Source organism: Tupaia chinensis, unplaced genomic scaffold (genome assembly GCF_000334495.1).
Source record: "Tupaia chinensis unplaced genomic scaffold, TupChi_1.0 Scaffold000256_1, whole genome shotgun sequence".
Classification (NCBI taxonomy): Eukaryota; Metazoa; Chordata; class Mammalia; order Scandentia; family Tupaiidae; genus Tupaia; species Tupaia belangeri.
In genome coordinates this window covers 2,547,586-2,565,877 of record NW_006159736.1, presented here as the reverse complement: position 1 = coordinate 2,565,877, position 18,292 = coordinate 2,547,586, and the positions used below count along the sequence as shown (strand labels likewise).

General features: G+C 37.6%; 1 protein-coding gene across 1 annotated transcript in view; it reads right to left on the bottom strand.

The window, feature by feature from the left end:
• Positions 1 to 18,292, bottom strand: part of DST (dystonin) — a 576,919-nt gene that overhangs the window by 118,123 nt on the left and 440,504 nt on the right. The window contains exons 50-55 of the mRNA XM_014588047.2: positions 16,084 to 16,146; positions 15,259 to 15,500; positions 13,711 to 13,840; positions 10,130 to 10,329; positions 7,713 to 8,208; positions 3,952 to 5,399 (exon numbers count right to left, since the gene is read on the bottom strand). Of these exons, the coding sequence (XP_014443533.1) occupies positions 3,952 to 5,399; positions 7,713 to 8,208; positions 10,130 to 10,329; positions 13,711 to 13,840; positions 15,259 to 15,500; positions 16,084 to 16,146 (2,579 nt within the window). The remainder of the gene's footprint in view (positions 1 to 3,951; positions 5,400 to 7,712; positions 8,209 to 10,129; positions 10,330 to 13,710; positions 13,841 to 15,258; positions 15,501 to 16,083; positions 16,147 to 18,292) is intronic.

The window sequence follows — 18,292 nt, the reverse complement described above, 5'->3', positions numbered from 1 at the left end:
TTTTTTTTTTTTTTTTTTGTTTTTGTTTTTTTTTTTTAAGAGAGATTTTTGCTTTAGGGTACATGAGCTTGCAGGAGAGACAGAGAGATAGAAAGCAAGAGCTTACCACCTAGGGGGAGGGCCATGCCACAGTCCTTTCTCCTCCATTATCCTCTTGGGATTTGGTACATGAGTTTTAAGCCCATGGGTCTGAGACTTGAACCGTGGTGAACTACGTGGGAATCTAGCAACATAATCATTATGTCATCAGCCATCAGCTGGTCCCTCAATAGCTACACTCAATAGTCTCTGCTTCAGCAGGGCTTCTCTATTGCCCATCATATGTGGTATTCTTTTTTCCTAAAAATCTTAAATGCCACTCTGCTGTGATTTGTTAAATATGTGACTTTCCTACAGATGTCTATGCAACTAGTTACAACGTGTATCATGAACATATTTTCATCTTCAAACATACCAGAGGAAGGTAGCATGCAGCCAGCTCCCTTGCTAATGTAGTCTCATCAACAAAAACCCAGCCTATTTAGAAATTTCCCCTACTAGGGGACCAGCAGATGATGTAATGGTTACATCACTGGACTCCCACATAGTAGGTCACAGTTTGAATCCCGGATCCAGCAGCTTGAAACTCACACTGGGCACGTGTGTGTGCTTGCCTAAGACCCTGAGAGGAGAACGGAGGAGAAGGGATTGCGCCATGGCCATTCTCCCTGGGGAGTGATTTCTTGCTTTCTCTCTCTCTATTTCTCTCTGTATCTCTGGCGAATGCACATGCCCTATAGCAAAACATCTCTCAGAAAAGAAATTTCCACTACCATAAACCTCTTCTGCAACAACTTCATCTAGTTTCCCTGTTCTAACAAAAAAGGAGAAAAATTCATTATCAAATTCTACATAATTACATGAACCCACTTAAAAAGTATTAACATATTATTCAACATTTTAATTCTACTTTTAATAATATGGTGACAATTGGGCCAGCAGGTGGCATGGAGGTAAAAATGGCTGGACCTCACAAATCCGACTGTACGGTTCAAGCCCTGGACAGGTGGCTTGATAATCACACTGGGCATGCTATGTGTACACGTGCCCAAAATCCAGAGTGTAGAATGGAGGCTAGAGGATTGCACTGTGGCCATCCCCGCTCGGGGATGCTTTCTCGCTTTCTTTCTCTCCCCTCAACTCCGTTCCCCTGTCTCTCTCAAGTGAGCACACATCCCATACAGCAAACTTAAAAAAGTATGGTGACCTCACAGAGGCTGACTTCTGATCATTTAATAAATACCTTAATAAGAAATTTGTGTCCACATTGTTTGGCTGCTCTAGGCTTATACTTGGCATTTAGTTTATCCAGTATTCAAATAATGATGCATGGCTTAAACAACAAATTCACCTAGCTCAGAAAAAATTTATTACAGTTTAATTAAGTATATGTCTGGTCTTTGTCTCTAGTTTCAACTACGTTTAAAAATCCTCTGCTCCATGAAATGCCATTTCCATTTTGGAAAATTTTTTTAAAAAGTCTTCAGAGAGACTTGGAGGAGAGATGTGTTCATTTGTGGGGACAAAATGAATTATAATTGAGATGCAACACAAGGGCAAGAAATAAACAGCAGGTTCTGAGCTAAGGCTTTTTTTTTTTTAAAAAACATGGTCTAGATAGAGGTGTGGAGGGGTACAGATTTAGTGAAGATGTGACTGTACACATTCATTAAAACATCAAGTTTCTCTGATCTTTATTGAAATTAAATCAGCTCAATATGGGGAAGATGATTACTTTTATGATTAGAAGGTTAACCGCTTTCATGCAGAAACCACCGTGCCAGACCCTCACAGCCCATCTCTTCGTCTTAGTTTTGCCACAGAAAGAACAAGTGTACTTGGCGTGCTGGTTGATTTCAATTTTCTTCACCATTTTCCGGAGGGAGGCTCCACAATGGGTCCCATATTTACCTATGATGGCAACCTTCTGGGTGCGGTTAGCCATATTGCTGCCTACTAGGTCTGAGCCCAGAGAGCTTATTACTGAATTTCAAAAAAATCAATCAACTCGTTACAAAATAGAAAATGGACAAATAAGCACGGCATGCTAAATGGTTTATTTTGAGAGAAATGATCACTTATTTTTCTTCACATCAAATGAGACAACCTCTGCAGCTATTCACAAAAATGATGATGATGATTACTATTTTGGAGAGGTTTTTGCTATAGGGCGCGTGCACTCACCAGAAAGACAGAGAGAGACAGAGAGATAGAAAGCAAGAAATCACCTCCCAGGGGGGATGGCCACGCCACAATCCCTTCTCCTCTTGGGATCTTGGGCACACACGCACATACGCCCAGCATGAGTTTAAGCCACCGGGTCTGGGACTTGAACTGCGGTCAACTACATGGGAGTCCAGCAACATAGCCATTACACTAACTGCTGGTCCTGTCTTTGAAGCAGCAACTGCCTTGGACTATGCTCTTCTAATTTCCTATGAATTTTTTTTTTTAGGTTTTTACCATAGGGCATGTTTGCTCACTGGAAACAGACAGAGAAAGACATAGATAGGGAAGGTGCGAAATCACCCCAAAGAGGAATGATTGTGTCTCAATCTCTCCTTCTCCATTCTCCTCTTAGGAATTTGGGTACGCATGCACATGCACCCGGTGTGAGTCTGGCACTTGAATGGAGGTTAGCCATGTGGGAGTCCAGCACCTTAACCACCACACCACTTGCCGACCCCTCCTGTGAAATTTTTATTTTGCAACTGAGAGACCTGAAAATTTGATAGAGTAATGATGGACGTAAAGTCAACAAAAAGGTAGCAGCCTTCATTTTCAAGAATCAAGATCTCAATACAGAATCACAGCTTTTTAAGTCTTTAAGGAAACAGGCTTCAAAGGCATTTAATAGTAAATATCAAGAGCAATAAAAAGAAAAAAGTTACCTCTCTCAAAATGCAGGTGCCTAAATAATGTTATTAAAGGAGAACAGAGTAGACAATGTTAAATACAATGGCACAGAATTTGGATGTCCATTTGATTTATACTCATTTCTTATGGGAAACAATCTACAGTTATGCAAATTCTGTTTTTGTTTTTAGTTTACCCCCAATGGGGTAGTGATGCAATGTACCCCTGCCATTCTTTACCAGAAAACACGTTTCATGAACAGGACAGGACCCAGGGCAACCCCAAATGGTTATACCAGTCCCACACAGCAAACGTGTAATATTTAGCGCCCTCCTTGTACCCGTAGAGATGCGATTGCTGCTCTTGCTCAAACATGAGGCCCAATCCAATGGCACTGACACTGGCCCATGATTTTCTCGCTGATATCCCACTCATTAAGCAACATTGCACATTCTCAGGTGGCAGACATCTCTTGGCACTGAGCAGCTTATATAAGGTCAACTAAAAAGAAATCACTCTAACCCTTTGGACATGAGCCTAAGATCTTTGTTCTCCTAAATCAGGATTACAACATGGAACTCCACTTTGCCTTTAAAAATATGAACTTTTAAAAGTAAGAAAACTTTTGGAGAAGAAATAAATTAAGAAGGATGAGAAGACTATAAAAAGAGAAAGAATAGGAAAAGACTATAATTCGCCATTAAAGAAAATGCTGGGAGAAAACATCAGTAGAATTCAAAACACAGCTCTGGTCACTACAGATGACACTTGTGAATGGTATCTGGAATGGGCTTTGATGTCAGTTTCAGGCTTGCCTGGAACTTTTTAAAGCATCCTTTGACCTCTAGATATTATCTCAGGCTTGCCCCCAGAAGAGCCAAAAATCCTAGTTAGCTAGAAACTGCACCACATGGGTATTACTTGCATATATGCTCATTCAGCCTTAAACACTGAGTAAGTCATATCAGAAGGTTCTACAAAACAGGCAATCTCCTTTCTTATCAGTTATAAACTTCTCATAATAAAAACACTCAGCAAAAATGAAGAATTTCCTACCTTGAATACGTCAAGCTGCTGATTAATTATCTCCGTTTCCATAGCAACAGGACCTTGTGATTCTTCATGTTCCTCAGCCTTCTGAAGCAGAGTAGAAAATTCTTTTAGTTTGCTGTAGAATACTTCAAGTCGCTCAATCATCCCGCCAACTTGCTCTTCTCTGGCTTGTGCGCGGTCTAGTAACTTGTTGCATTGTTTGCTTAAAGCCTCCAAGTCCCTTTTGATTCCAATAAGGTCTGGAGAAGTTTCTTCTGTGGCCAACATCATCCTGCAGGTTTTATTGGTACTGTCATTGCTTGCTATGAGGGCTTCCAGTTTCTTCAGAAAAGCCTTCATGTCCTCCTTTTGCTTTTGCAATGTTTCTACATCTCTCCCTACTGGAGCCATGCTATCCAGTTCATCATCAAACTCTGCAAACTGAGCGAACATTTCACGTATGGTATTCTGGAAATGACCAATACCCTGAAGCTTGGTTTCTAAGAATGAACACTTCTCATCGACCTGCTGACTTAATGTGCTGTGCTCTTGAGCTAAGTTTTCTGCTTGTAATAAAACATCACAAGTCCCCTTTGAGTCTGAGGCTCCTACCACAAGGTCCTGTGCAAGTGTTTTGGCTAAATCTACCTGATGCTTCAAAGTCTGCAGTGATTTCTGCTGACTTTGCAACATGGTCAGGTATTTGTTACTGTGAGCCTGGGGTCCCAGGGAATCATGGACGTCCAGCTGTTCCTTCGCACACTGAAGCTGTCTTTTAGCTTCTTTGGAAATTTCTTGAAATTCTTTAAACTTCTGGGCCATGTTATCCAGAGAGAGTTTCTTACTGTGAAGTTGCTCAGTGACCATGTCTACCTTCTGGATCAATGACTTATTCTCATCTGTAACAACCTCTTTATCTATTTCACAAACACTGAGCAAACTATTGGCTGTGTTGTTCAGTAACTCTACCATACCAAAGTGTTGGTCCATTTCCTTCTGCAGAGACTTTAATTTGGCAACCAAGCAAAATTTTATTTCTTCCAGGTTGTTTTGACATTTGTCTATCCAAGGCTTGAGAGTCTCTACCTGCTCTCTGTATTTGAGGGCTTTTTCCAGTGACTCTTTTAACTTGTCTTCTCTTTCCTTCACCTGCTTATTAAATCCATCCCAATTGGTTTTAATTGTGTTAAGCTGAGACTGTAAGGCCGCTTTCTCAGACCCTTGTGTTTTTAACAACAGATTTTCACCTTCTGCAATAGTTTTTTCATAAATATCAGACTGGGCAGTCAAAGTTGTACTGAAGTCTTTCTGATCTTTAATCAATGACTCCAAGACATCAAGTTTAGCAGATATTGGAGGAGACTTGCTTTGCTCTTCTTTCTTGGAATCGAACCAAGCCTGAAAATCTCTAGACATTTGCCGAAACTGATGAGAGCTTGCACAGGCTGACTGAAGGTGCTGGATATGGTTCTCTAAAAATGAAATTAGACATATTTATTTTACATCAAAATGTTAATGTAGTCTGTGAAAAGTCAAGAGAAAAATCTCTGAATGAAAGTACAGAATCATCTAAAAGCAAAGGCTCTTAGCCTTGACTATAAGAATTACAAGTGAACTTACATTATTGACAGAAGGGAAAAAGAATCAAGAGGTAGGCATGACAAGAAAAGAGACAATCAAGGCAAGAAGCAGGAGTCAGAAGGGGAGGGGAAGGTTATGGCAATAAGAAAACATGCAGGAAGGTCAGAGTTCAGTCACACCATGCATCGCCTGCTGCGCTCGGGTCTTTTCCACTTGGTCATGGGTGTGAGAAATGACAACTGCAAAGTTTAGAGTATGCTGAAAACAACTCATCTCTTAACAAATACAACTTTTTCACCTCTATGGTTTTTACATACCATGAAGGTATGTGTTGTAGCACATAGAGGTTTGTATCCTGGTTTAATCTCTTATAGCCAGAAGACCCTGGGCAAATATTAGGTCATTGGGAAAGTCATCATGATGTGTTTTTCTTTTTCTTTCTTTCTTTCTTTTTTTTTTTTTTGATAGGTTTTTGCTAAAGGGTGTGTGTGCTCACCAGAAAGACAGAGAGACAGAAAGTGAAAAATCACTCCCCAGGATGACCGTGCCACAATCCCTTCTCCTCCATTCTCCTCTCAGGATCTTGGGCATGCATGCACATGTGCCCAGAGTAAGTTTAAGTCACCAGGACTCGAACCATGATCGACTACATGGGAGTCCAGCAACGTAGCCATTACACTCTCTGCTGGTCCCCATGATGTGTTTTTCTATGCAAAAATGCATCATGACTTTCCCGACAACCCAATAAATAAATTTCTAAACCTCATTCCCAACTATAAATTGGAAATATTAATAGTACCAGTTGTGATCATTAAATAACAGTACAAGTTCCTACTTTAATGCTTATCACATGAAAGCGTTGACAGCATTAATACTAATAAGAGCTAATATTTTTGATGTCAGTATCAGTATGATGGCAAATGAAAGAGTTAAGTCTGAAGTAGTTGCTGTGTCAACAAACAAAACCAATTTATAAAAACCACAAACTGAGTGTTTAATAGGTGCGAGGCATAGAAGTTGGTGTTATCTTCAAACAGAACTATTGTAGCAGCACAATGTGCCCCTTTGGTAGGCTCTTCTGAATTCCAATAACTCAATGCTGTTACCCCTGACCAACATTAGCACATCTGCCACAGAATTATGGCTGCAGCAGATGAGAAAGAAAAATAGAACCAAATGTTTCTCCCTTACATATTTCTCTAGAAAAGTTTTCTATGGGAATCAGACTGTGTTCAGCAGATGAAAAAATAATAAAAAGCCTTTTTAATAGTTATTCCTCTGTTTTTCTGGCAAAATATGTCTATGTTACACAGCAAAAATATTTTCCAATCCTTTAAAAACCAATTTGGGGCCCATTAGGTGGTGTGGAGGTTAAGGTGCTACTCTCTCATGGACAACTTTGCAGTTCAAGTCCCAGATTCAGCAGCTGAAATATTACACCTGGTACATGTCCTTACGTGCCCCAAATCCCAAGAGTCAACTAGAAGAGAAGGAACTGTGGCATGGCATGTCTATCTTCCCTAAAGGTGAGGGGTCAACTTTTCATTTTCTCTCTACCAATCTCTCTCTGGGAAGAAAAAAAAAAAATACAAAAAAAACCCCACAAAAAAACAAAAAGAAAACACTAGCGGGGAAAAATAGAATACCAGAAAAAGAAAAAGAAGGTTTGTTTTTAAGGTAGTATCTTCCTATATTGTATTTCTTCTACCTCCTACTACGATGCTTGGCTTCCTTTGTTATAGAAAAGCTCAATATGCTGCCCAGCCTAGCCTTAAGCTTGCTATCCTCCTGTCTCCCACATTGCTGGGATGATAGGTATCACCACTGTGCTCAACCCTTTAGGTTGGACCAGAAATCAAATCTAGGCTTCCCATGTGGTCTCAACCTGAAGAGCACAGAGTCTCAGCAGCACATACCATTATGTTGGCCACAGGACACACGGGATGTTAATGGGCCTTCATTAAGTGGTTTTACCTGCAGATCATGTCCCTCTTACTTGTATAGAATTACCCTAGCACTGTGTGTGCATATGAACACAGAACTGTCCCTTAGGCTCCTGTGTTCAGCCTCCTCTTCATTTATGCTCTCAAAGAGAACTCACAGAGTCCTCTTAGGGTCCTGTATTAGCAAAAGCTTGGAAATAGGCTATATATGGTATTTATTTCTAACCAGAAAATATGTAAATTAAGAGAAGATAGACAGACCTGATTTTTGTTCAATATCCTTAAATGATTTTAAGACGCCTTCTAACTGCCTACTAAGTTCTGCTTTCAAATACTCTTCTTTAACCAGTGCTGACAAATCCTCGCAGAGTGCCTGGGCCACTTTTATCTGCTTTCTTTCTTGCTCTATTTCCTGCTTCATCTTTTGGGCTGTTTCCAACTGCTGATCCATAGCATCAGGGTGTGTGCTCACAGCCAGACTGCTGCTGAGTTTATTGTCCAAGTCACCCAGTTTATCAGACAGGCTTCTCAGCAGGCTTTGATACTGTGTGCTTTTGACAATGGCTTGGCCAATCCAGTCACATCTGTCACTCAATTGTCCTGTTAGGCTATCCCATTTTTGGGTCACAGCTGCTAGTTGCTCTTTCACAATCTTATGTAAGGAAGGGTCTTCTCCAGGTCTGCTCAGAATGCCCTGACCAGATGCTGTTAGCTGTTCATATTGAGGTTTCCGAGTATCAAATTCTTGCAGCAGAATCTAAGGTAATGAGAATAAAGAAACACTTAAACAAATTATTGCATAATTGATTACAGAAAACATAGCTTTAAATGTCCATACAGGCAGAAATGTGTTTGTGTAATTTTTGGTTTTTAGTTACCACTCTCCTAGCTGTTACTTCAAGGGCAGTGTAATTATCTTAAGCTGGTCCAAAGAGCAATGATTCTTGAATAGCAAGCAACGAGAGATAACATCTTCTCTAATCACATCCACCAAAGGGAAACAAGAACAGAATGAGGACCAGTAGGTGGCATGGCGGTTAAAGTGCTGAACTCCCAGATGGCTGACTGCAGTTTCAGTTCCAGGTCCAGAGACTTGAAACTCATGCCAGGTGTATGTACATGCAAGCCCAAAATCCCAAGAGGAGAGTGGAGGAGAAGGGATTGCAGTGTGGCCATTCCCTTGGGGAGTGAATTCTCACTTTCTTTCTCACTATCTCTCTGGTGAGTGCATGTGCCCTATGGTACAAATCAGAAAAGGAAAAAAATGAAATTAATAGTTTTCATAGCCTGGCAAAATGAACAAAAATTCATCTATAAAGGTTCATATACAAAGGAAAACACTGCTATTGCACAAGCTCACATTGCATTAATACCAAATCTGTGTCATTCTACTCATGTTTTTTGGTAGAATTTTTGAAATGTAAATAGTATTTTATATTAAAGAAAATGTACAATGATAATAGGTTTAGAATATATTAACTCATGATGCATTTCGTAAATAAGACTTCTTTAAATTTATAGTCTTTATTATAAAGGCTTTCAGTTAAACATGTTACTCAGAATATACAGGTTCAATGTAACTCTCATTATACAATGAATGATCCAAAAATTTCTTTCTTTTAGTATAATATTTAACTATCTTTTATCTTATATTTTCATCTTATACATGTGTATATATATGTGAACATATGTGTGTATGTATATGTATGTGTGTATATGTATGTATGTATGTATATTTTCCCTCACATCCTCCCCAAAAAAACAAACTCGGGGTCTCGCTATGTTGTTTAAGTTGGCCTTGAACTCTTGGTCCTTCTACTTGAGCTTCTGAGGTAGTGAACTATGGGTGCCCATTACCGTATCTGGTTGATTTCTATCTTATATTTTCTTTCTCTATTGCTGGGAGACTACCAAAAGTAGAGGCAATTATTTCTCCCTAGACAGTTACTTTTGTCTTTTGTTTTAATATTCCTTAGATTACAAACATGAATGACCTACAACACGTGACTCTCAACTACCAACTCTTATCTATATTTTCAGCTTATAAAATTAGCCTCCCTGCTCTGAAGCTACTATTTACATAAAATCTATCTGAAGCCACAAGAGAGCTTCTGCTATTGTGCCTGACTTAAATTTTATGGATTTTCTCTCCTTGCGGATTTATCTGCTTTGTAATTAGACTAGTCATTTAACTAATGCATTTGGTTTCAAGGTTCCCTCTCTGCTTCCTGTATTCATTGCCCTCTTCTTACTCTGCCTCTCTCCCCTTCAGGACTGTACTGCATGAGTTTTACAAGTTTCATTATCTACTACCATAATCAAAATGAGTAAAACCTCAAAGGAGTAATTTCTAAACAGTAAAAAGTATATGTTAGCTGCCCATAAAAAATATCATATAACCGTACTAACACTTCAATGAAGGCCCTTTTTTTACAGGGTTTGCGCAAAGCACAAAAATTGGGGGACCTGACCCACTCATGGGCTCAAAGAGGCTACTGTAGGATGTCTCATAGTTTTCGTTTTCCGGGGATAGTGCCTGATGGGCATCTGAAACATTACAAATACACTCCAAAGCAGTAAAAGCACACACTGCCCATAGCTAACATATGTATAATGAAAACATTAGTCATGTTAAGTCAAGATGCTGTGCAAGAGATAGGTTGTTGGGTAGTACTCACCTGCACCTGCTGCCTTTGTGTGTTCAGCATATTTGGGTCAATTGACAAGGGTCCAAGAACACTGACCATCAATTCTTTTTCCACAAGCCACTGTTTTAACTGGGCCTCTACGGTTTGGAATTGGGTTAGATTATTGGAGGACTCTTCCAGTTTTTGTTGTCTATCAACTGTTAATTGATTGAGTTCTTTCCACTTGGAATCTAGAATAAAAAGTAACAATTTGGTATCTGGTTTTTATGCATTTAATATGACTATATCTATGAAGACTATATGATTCAAAATGATATATAATAGCCATCATTCCATTTTTATGACTCTTCTTACATAATAAATCAAAAGTATAACCTAAGGCCTTAAATTCATTACATTTAATGATACAGATTTTTATAGAACTGATGGTTGTGTGTCAACTGATGTATAAGGAAAAACAAATTTGAATCTGCTTTTAGAAGACATTTTTAGAATATGGAATGCTACATAAAGCAAACAGATTCCTGAAATTCCCCATTCCTTTTAGAAGTCCTATTGAATCTCTTTATTCAACTATAACTAGACTACTAGAACAATGAAAATTAATCTTTTCCTTTAATATTAAATCTTCAATGATCAGTTCTGAGCAAGGGGTTCCTAAGTTAGTATTTCTATCTCCAACCATTCTCTTCTCTTCAAGGCAAGCAGTAACAACCAGCTGCTGGAATATTGCAAAAGGAAAGCTCATCAACCCTTTAAACTGAATATTAAAGAACAAAATTCATTATATTCCTCTCAAAACTGGAGGATTTTTCAGATTTTCACATTTCTTTCAAAGGTTATCTCTCCCACATCAGAAATGCAGTAATTCAGAATGTTCTTTTATGATTTTAATCTCCCATGTTTTTGATCATAAAACTTTAAGTCCACCCTTTCTGTTCCAAATGCCATAATTCCATTTGGCCTTTACCATGTTTTGCCTAGACTAGTGGTATGCAAACCTGAGCTGTATTAGGTCATTAGAAAAGTCGTTACATACTTCTCCATGTTTTTTCTATGCAAACATGAGTCATGACTTTGCTGACTACCTGATACGTTAGAATCGCCTGGAAGAATCTTTAACACAAATTGCGGGGTCCCAGCCCCAGAGTTTCTGATTCAGGAGGTCTGGAGTGGGGCCTGAAATTGTGTATTCAGTTCCCAAGTGAGGTGGATACTGATTCTAGTCCAGGAACACACTTCAAGAACAAGGAACCTAGACTGTCAGTTTTCTAATTGGAACTCTGCTATTTATGTTTCTCAGCTACAATCTATTTGGTTCTAAAAAAATATCCCTAGAGATAGAATCAGATTTAAACACATCATTTATCTGCTCAAATCATTCATCAAATTCCTCCTCGCCATTTAGATGATAAAATCTGAAGATCTGTGCCTGACATTCAGGGCCTCCTACGGTCTGGCCCTTGTCTTAGCAGGTTTATACTCTGCGATGAATCCTCTTATCTATCCATATTGATCTTACTGTTATCACCCCAAAAGGCATTTGCTCATACAGACCCAGTGCCTGACATCACCTCCCTCCTCACCATATGGCCAAACACTCTCCTTCCTTCACAATTTCATGGGATCTTACTCCCCTAGGAAGCCTTTTGCTTCTCCTCAACCTCCAGACAATATGCTCCCTGCAATCAAGGATTATCAATTAGAGAATTCTCAAAATCTCTGGAACACATTAGTCATTCAATAAATGGGTATGGTCAGTTGATTTGAAAGACTTTTTTTTCACTTAGCATAATACACCGAAAGGCTAATTTTAGTAGAACAGCATTCCTGAAATCTTATCTAATGACAGCATTCTATATGGCATGTCCTAACAAAATATAATCTGACAACAAAACAGTGTACTGCAATGAAAGCCATTGGGGGGGGGAGAAATATCAATATCATCAAGAGGCCCTTTTAAAATACACATTCCTAACTCCTACCCCTATTTCAAAATGTCTTGATAATAGTATCCCATCTAAGCAATTCTTTCTTTCTTTTTTCTTTAAGAGATATTTTTGCTATAGGGTACATGTGCTCACTGGAGAGACAGAGAGAGAGGCAGACAGAAAGTGAGAAATCCTCCCCTCCCCACTAGGGGAGATGGTCACGACAATCCCTTCTTTCCATTCTCCTCTCAGGATTTTGGGCACACTCATATACACACACACACACACACACCACACGCTGGCATGAGTTTTTTTTTTTTTTTTTTTTTTTTAGGGTTTTTCTTTGGAGTGACAAGCCCAAGACAACTTTTAGAGGTTTCTGCTATAGGGAGCATGCACTCACCAGAAAGACAGAGAGATAGAAAGTGAGAAATCACCCCCCAGGGGATGGCCACACCGCAATCCTTTCTCCTCCATTCTCCTCTCGGGACCTTGGAAACACATGCACACGCGCCCAGCATGAGTTTAAGCCACCGGGTCTGGGACGCTACATGTGAGTCCAGCAATATAGCCATTACGCCAACTGCTGGGCCCCAGCATGAGTTTTAAGCTGATGGGTCTGGCACTTGCACCTCAATCAATTACGTGGGAGTCCAGTGACATAACCATTATGCCGTCTGCTCCCCCACCCAAGTAATTCTAATATCTCAGGAAAGAACTGAATTAGGGACAAATTAATTACAAACAACCAGAGACTCTATCATTGGATTAAAAATACCTTTGAACATTAAGATCCCTTAGGGTATTTGTTTTTAAACTAAAATATACAAATTTATACACTTACCTCAGCACACTTAACTCTAAAGGAAAAATATTATTTACTTTCAATGGGACTACTGTGAGCAAAGTAATTGTAATCACAGAATATGGTTTCACAGCACTTTGTGCCAGGCACTATTCATCTGAGCTATATACACATTAACTTATGAATTCTTCAAACAATACTATGAAGTAGGAAAAATTACTATCCTTGTCCTATACTCATTCTCTACATCATTACAATAATGAAAATTGATAAGACAATAGGGCTTGGGAAGAAAATTCTGTACCTATTGGGGTGGTTTACATAGGGACAGAATGTGGGTGGGAAGGTGACTCTGGATAAGAACCAAAACCACCAGTTTTCTATAGTAAGCTACTCTCATAATACCGGTTGGGGGAGAGAACACAAAGTATATGTCTGAAAGAGTCTCAGAAGTAATTCCTTGAAGGAAAAGAAAGCCTACCTTTTCCAAACAAATGAGCAAAAGGAAAATATAAATTAAAATAATAAAGCTTTAAAAAGTTACTAAAACATAAAGAGCCAAAAAAGCTAGTAAAAACTAAATAAATGCTAATGAAAACAAGGTCATTCTATGCATAGTGATTTATTACCTAGTAGCTCCTTTACAAAAATACATTTAGCTCCTGTGCTTACCACAAAAAACAAGATCTGCCACTTCTCAGCACAATATAATTTGAAATGATACTTTCAAGTATGCAAAAATATAAATTCTGGAACATTAAAGCAAATCCAAAAATACATCAGGCTGTTGTATGCTTTTTGATAAAGATTATGATAAAAATGAAAAATGACTGAGCTTCTGTTCATGGACTTTGGTTAAAAGAACTATAACTTACCTATTTCTGTCAACATCTGTTTCCATTTGGGGGCCTCAGGAGTATCTGGGTTCTCCTCCAAGAGCTCTGTCAATTTGTCTTTCAACTCCTGCACTTTATTTACGTTTTGCTTCAGTTCCGCCTCAAATGACTAAGAAAAAAAAATAACGTTTCTACATTGTATGTTGTTTATTTAAAGTTAATTTAGTGAAACTAGGTTCTGAATTTTTGCATCTAATCACTATATTATGAAGCTTTAGTGCTTTCATTATTTTTATCTAATTAACTCTTTTATACAGGATTAGGAATTACAAACAATGGCCTACTAGGCCAAGGTAGATTGACAACAAGCATCTCTAAAATCTCAATTAAAATATCTCAACACCAAAAGACAAAAATACAGTTATAACAGAGGATGTTTTCCCTCTAGCATGGCCAAAAGAAGGAAAAGTTCACTGTTAAATACTAAAGTGGGTAAGGATCTGGATTCAGCAATGTATTATTTTCCTTTCTGCTCAGCGTCTTCAACTGTGTAATAAAGGATTTCCACAGAAGAATACTATAATTATGGAAATAATGACTTCTGTTTCTACTATTCAAGAAGAATCAGTAAGAATGTAATGAGAAAAGCAATCTTGACAAAGGCTGCAAGTATTTGAGAATTTGCTAGTGAATAAGCACTGTTTTGGACAACATATCAGAAAGTTCAAATATAGATTAATAATATCTAAAAATAATTATTTTATTTAATATTTATTTATTTTAATTGTACCAGAGAGGGATAGAGTGAAAGAGAGAGAAAAAAAGTGAGAAAGCAAGCAGCCAGGTTAGGGACTTGAACCGCAGTCCACCATGTGGGAGTCCAGTGCCTTAACTACCATGCTACTTGCTGGCCCCTAGATCAGTAATTTTTTGAAATGTCTGCCAACATGTGAAACAATTTTTTCCACCCTGACAACTGTGGCAAGAAATACCATTTATTAAAGAAAGGGAAGGTGGGGAATCAGCAGGTGGCGTGGTGGTTAAAGGTGTTGGATTCCCATGTGGCCAACTGCAGTTCGAGTCTTAGACTAGCGGCTTGCTTTCTCCCTTTCCCTTTCTCTCTCTCTGTCTCTCTCTGGCAAAATTGAAAATAATAATAATATTAATAACAATGATTTAAATAGAATTAAATAAATAATTCTTTAAAAAAATTTTTTTTAAAAAGGGGTGGAAGGTGTGGCTTACCCTATTTTTATGCTAGATAGAAGAGACACCTAACATACTTAGGCCTTAAATAAATCTTTTCCAAATGGTTGACTGGCTTAATAGCTCAGACTTAAACTGATTTAAAGATGGCAAAGCTGCTTATATCCAACAGTTGGCTCATCTTTATAATGCTAAGTGGGAAAAAAAAGGGCACTATTATCAGCAACCTCTACAGAAAGACACATTAAAAAAAACTGTCAAATTATTCGCTGAAGGTTACAGAGCTAGAGAAGAGAAAAGAGCTCCTGACCACCAGAGCTCAGTTCCAAATGCAAATCGGTTCCCTCTCATGTTCTCAATAAGGGCACTGACAGAATGTACCTTATTCTGCTCCACTTGAACCTTCACAGCTTCAGCATCTGTAGGTGTAGGTGTCTGATGCCATTTTGTTGCAGTTGTGTTCATTTTCTGCAACCACTGCATCATTGCACTTGATTCTTCCTGAGCCTTTTGCAATTTGGAGAGTTTAGCATTCAATTCGGCTATTTTGTCCTTGAGTAAGAGGCCAAGATCTTCATAACCATGATTTATGTCAGTCATCTCCTTTATAATAGATGTCAAAGCTAGAAGTAAGGGAAAAAAACTATGTTGACAGATATTCAGGCATTTGGAATAGAGGTCTAGAAATATAAAATTGTTTTACGTAATATTCTCCTTTATGTTGTCACTATTAAACCTACTATGATAAAGTCACGGACTTTTTAGAACTACCAAGTTAGATCATATAATAATGCTATTTAATGACAAGTAATTCAGGAACATGGCAAAATAAAAGTGAAATGAAAAGGCTACTTTAAATAGAATAAAAAATCCAAACAACAAAATGTTACTTAGTAATTCCTCAGGTACCAAATTCAATAAACTAGCTCAAACAGTGCTATCTGGAATAATGAAGTATCTCAAATTAACCAAAAAGAAAGAAATAAAACCAAGTGTCACACTGAACAACTGGATGTTACTAATTTCAAGTGAACAAAAAACAGCACTAAGTATTTCATAAATACGATAATTTATGGAGTGTGTATGACTATTAGACTAAGTACTATTTTAATTCAAGTTTAAACTTCCAATATAATTACTGTTTGCCTCTAGATTTTCTCTCAAAAAAAGTTACATTAATCAATAACTACTTAAATAAATATTGACCTTTATTTGCCAAAAATTCTTGAGTATTTGTGGCTGTTCCTTCACCATTTAATATTACTCCACCTGTAAAAATATTAACACTGAAATGATCAGAGATTTCTGTAGTAGTCCTATATATTAATAGTACATAGCATTACATCAAATCTTCTAAACAGTAATCATTTTAAAATGTTATAACCATTTGAAAATACAAAGTATTGATTCAACTTCAAGGTACATTTAAAAAAAAAATTAAAAAAAGTTCCAAAATTTAAATATCAAACTATATCCTCTCTAATATATAAAATTTTTTCATAAGGTCATGACATGATCATCTTAAACACTCGAGTCTCAGAATGTTTATATTATATAATCATTAAATATTAATCCATTAAAATATTTATGATAGTTGCTTTATTGCTAACATTATCTTAGTGATAAAGTTCCTAAAGCTCAGAAAGTGCTCAATATATGTGTGTGGAATGAAGCATAAGTGACTGACAAACAAAAGACTGTCTGCCTTAGTCGAAGACTCAAAATCGTCTGGTACAGTTACACAGTGTTATCATGAGCATAATGGGAGAAGAATGATTTACAATGAAAAAGAACAACTCTGTTATTAAACCCACATTACTGGCAACACAGAGAGGGAAAGAACAGTGGTTAGGAGTGCCTAGGCCTCGGTGTATGAGTCACCAAATTTAATTCAAATCTCAGCCCCACTAATTACTAGTAGTATGACTAGATAGACTAATCAAATGGGATAATAATACCTAATTCTTAAGACCACTGTAAGAATTAACCCATGGCCTGGCACATAGGAGTTAGTCAATGAGCTGCAACTATTATTTCTTTTTTACTATATAACCATCCATCACTGGCACCTTTTGTATAATCAGAATATTTAAAAAAATCAATTGGACTTTCTCATTCCAGTGTTTATTGACTACCTATGGATACCAAAAAAAAAATAAAAATAAAAAAAAATAAAGACATTTCCCTAATCAACCACAAAAGAAAAAGGTCTAAGCAAATAGAAATATTTAAATATCTGAATCTTAAATTGTATCCCTTGAGTAAAAAAAAAAAAAAAAAAATCACATACAATAGCATTTCAGATGGAAATAAAAATATCCTGTAAATGCTCAACACTAGTTCCTAACATGCTGGGTGGTTAACCAAGAATAAAACAAACAAACAAAAAGTACTTTGTACTTTTTGCAAATATAAAAAAGACATGAGGAATTAAAATAAATAAACCACAAGAGAATTCTTTTTCTTTAAAAAAAAAAAAGAAAAGAAAAGAAAAGAAAGGAAGAAACAACTTGACATTTCAGGAAATCAGATTAGGAGAGAGAGCAGAGATCATCACACCATCTATAACATGGGTACTCCTTGAAATGGGATTAATAGAGTGGAATAAATGGTTGGTTGAGGAAGGCCCAGCTGGAACATCAGCACCACAATGGGGGCAGCTGGAGGACTGGCCAAACTAGATAAACCACAGAAGATGCTCAGAAACTCAGAGTAAAGAAATGAGAGCTGCCTTCTGTCTATTTTTAGATTTATTAAGAGACACTTGGTATTCTGTGTTTTAAACAAAAAACTATAACCACAACTTAAGTTTAGAATGAATAGTGACCCCTCCTTCCCTTTTAGTGACTTAGATATGCTGGCTAACATAATGCATAATAATTAGAGAGGTCTACTCTACAGTAAAGAGCCTGTTTCCTTCCTTTCTTTCCCAGGAGACCAGACTCCTCTCTCTCTTCTCTTTTCTTTTATTTCATCTTTTATTTTCTCTTTCTTTCTTTCTCTCTTTTTAAAAACAATTTGCTATAGGGCACATGCACTTGCCAAAGAGACTAAGAAAGAGAGAGAGAAATCACCTCTGGAGAATGGGGAATGGTCATGCTGCAATCTCTTCTCTGCTCCTCTCTGGATTTTGCGCACAGTGACACCAGTGTGTTTTACAAGCTATGAGTCGGGCACTAAAACTGTGCAGTCAGCCATGTGGGTGGGATCTAGCCACCTTAACCACTTTTCACCAGCTGGTCTGAAATCACACTCATTTCTTTATCAATATTATAATGAGAATATAAATATTTCAAATAGATTTCAGTATCTCCATTGCATTAAGAAGCAAACAAATTAGAATCTGATCTGCTCTCTTGCCCAGAATACTGCTCCTTGTTGTCATATATTGATTTGGCTACATTTTAACTTCATA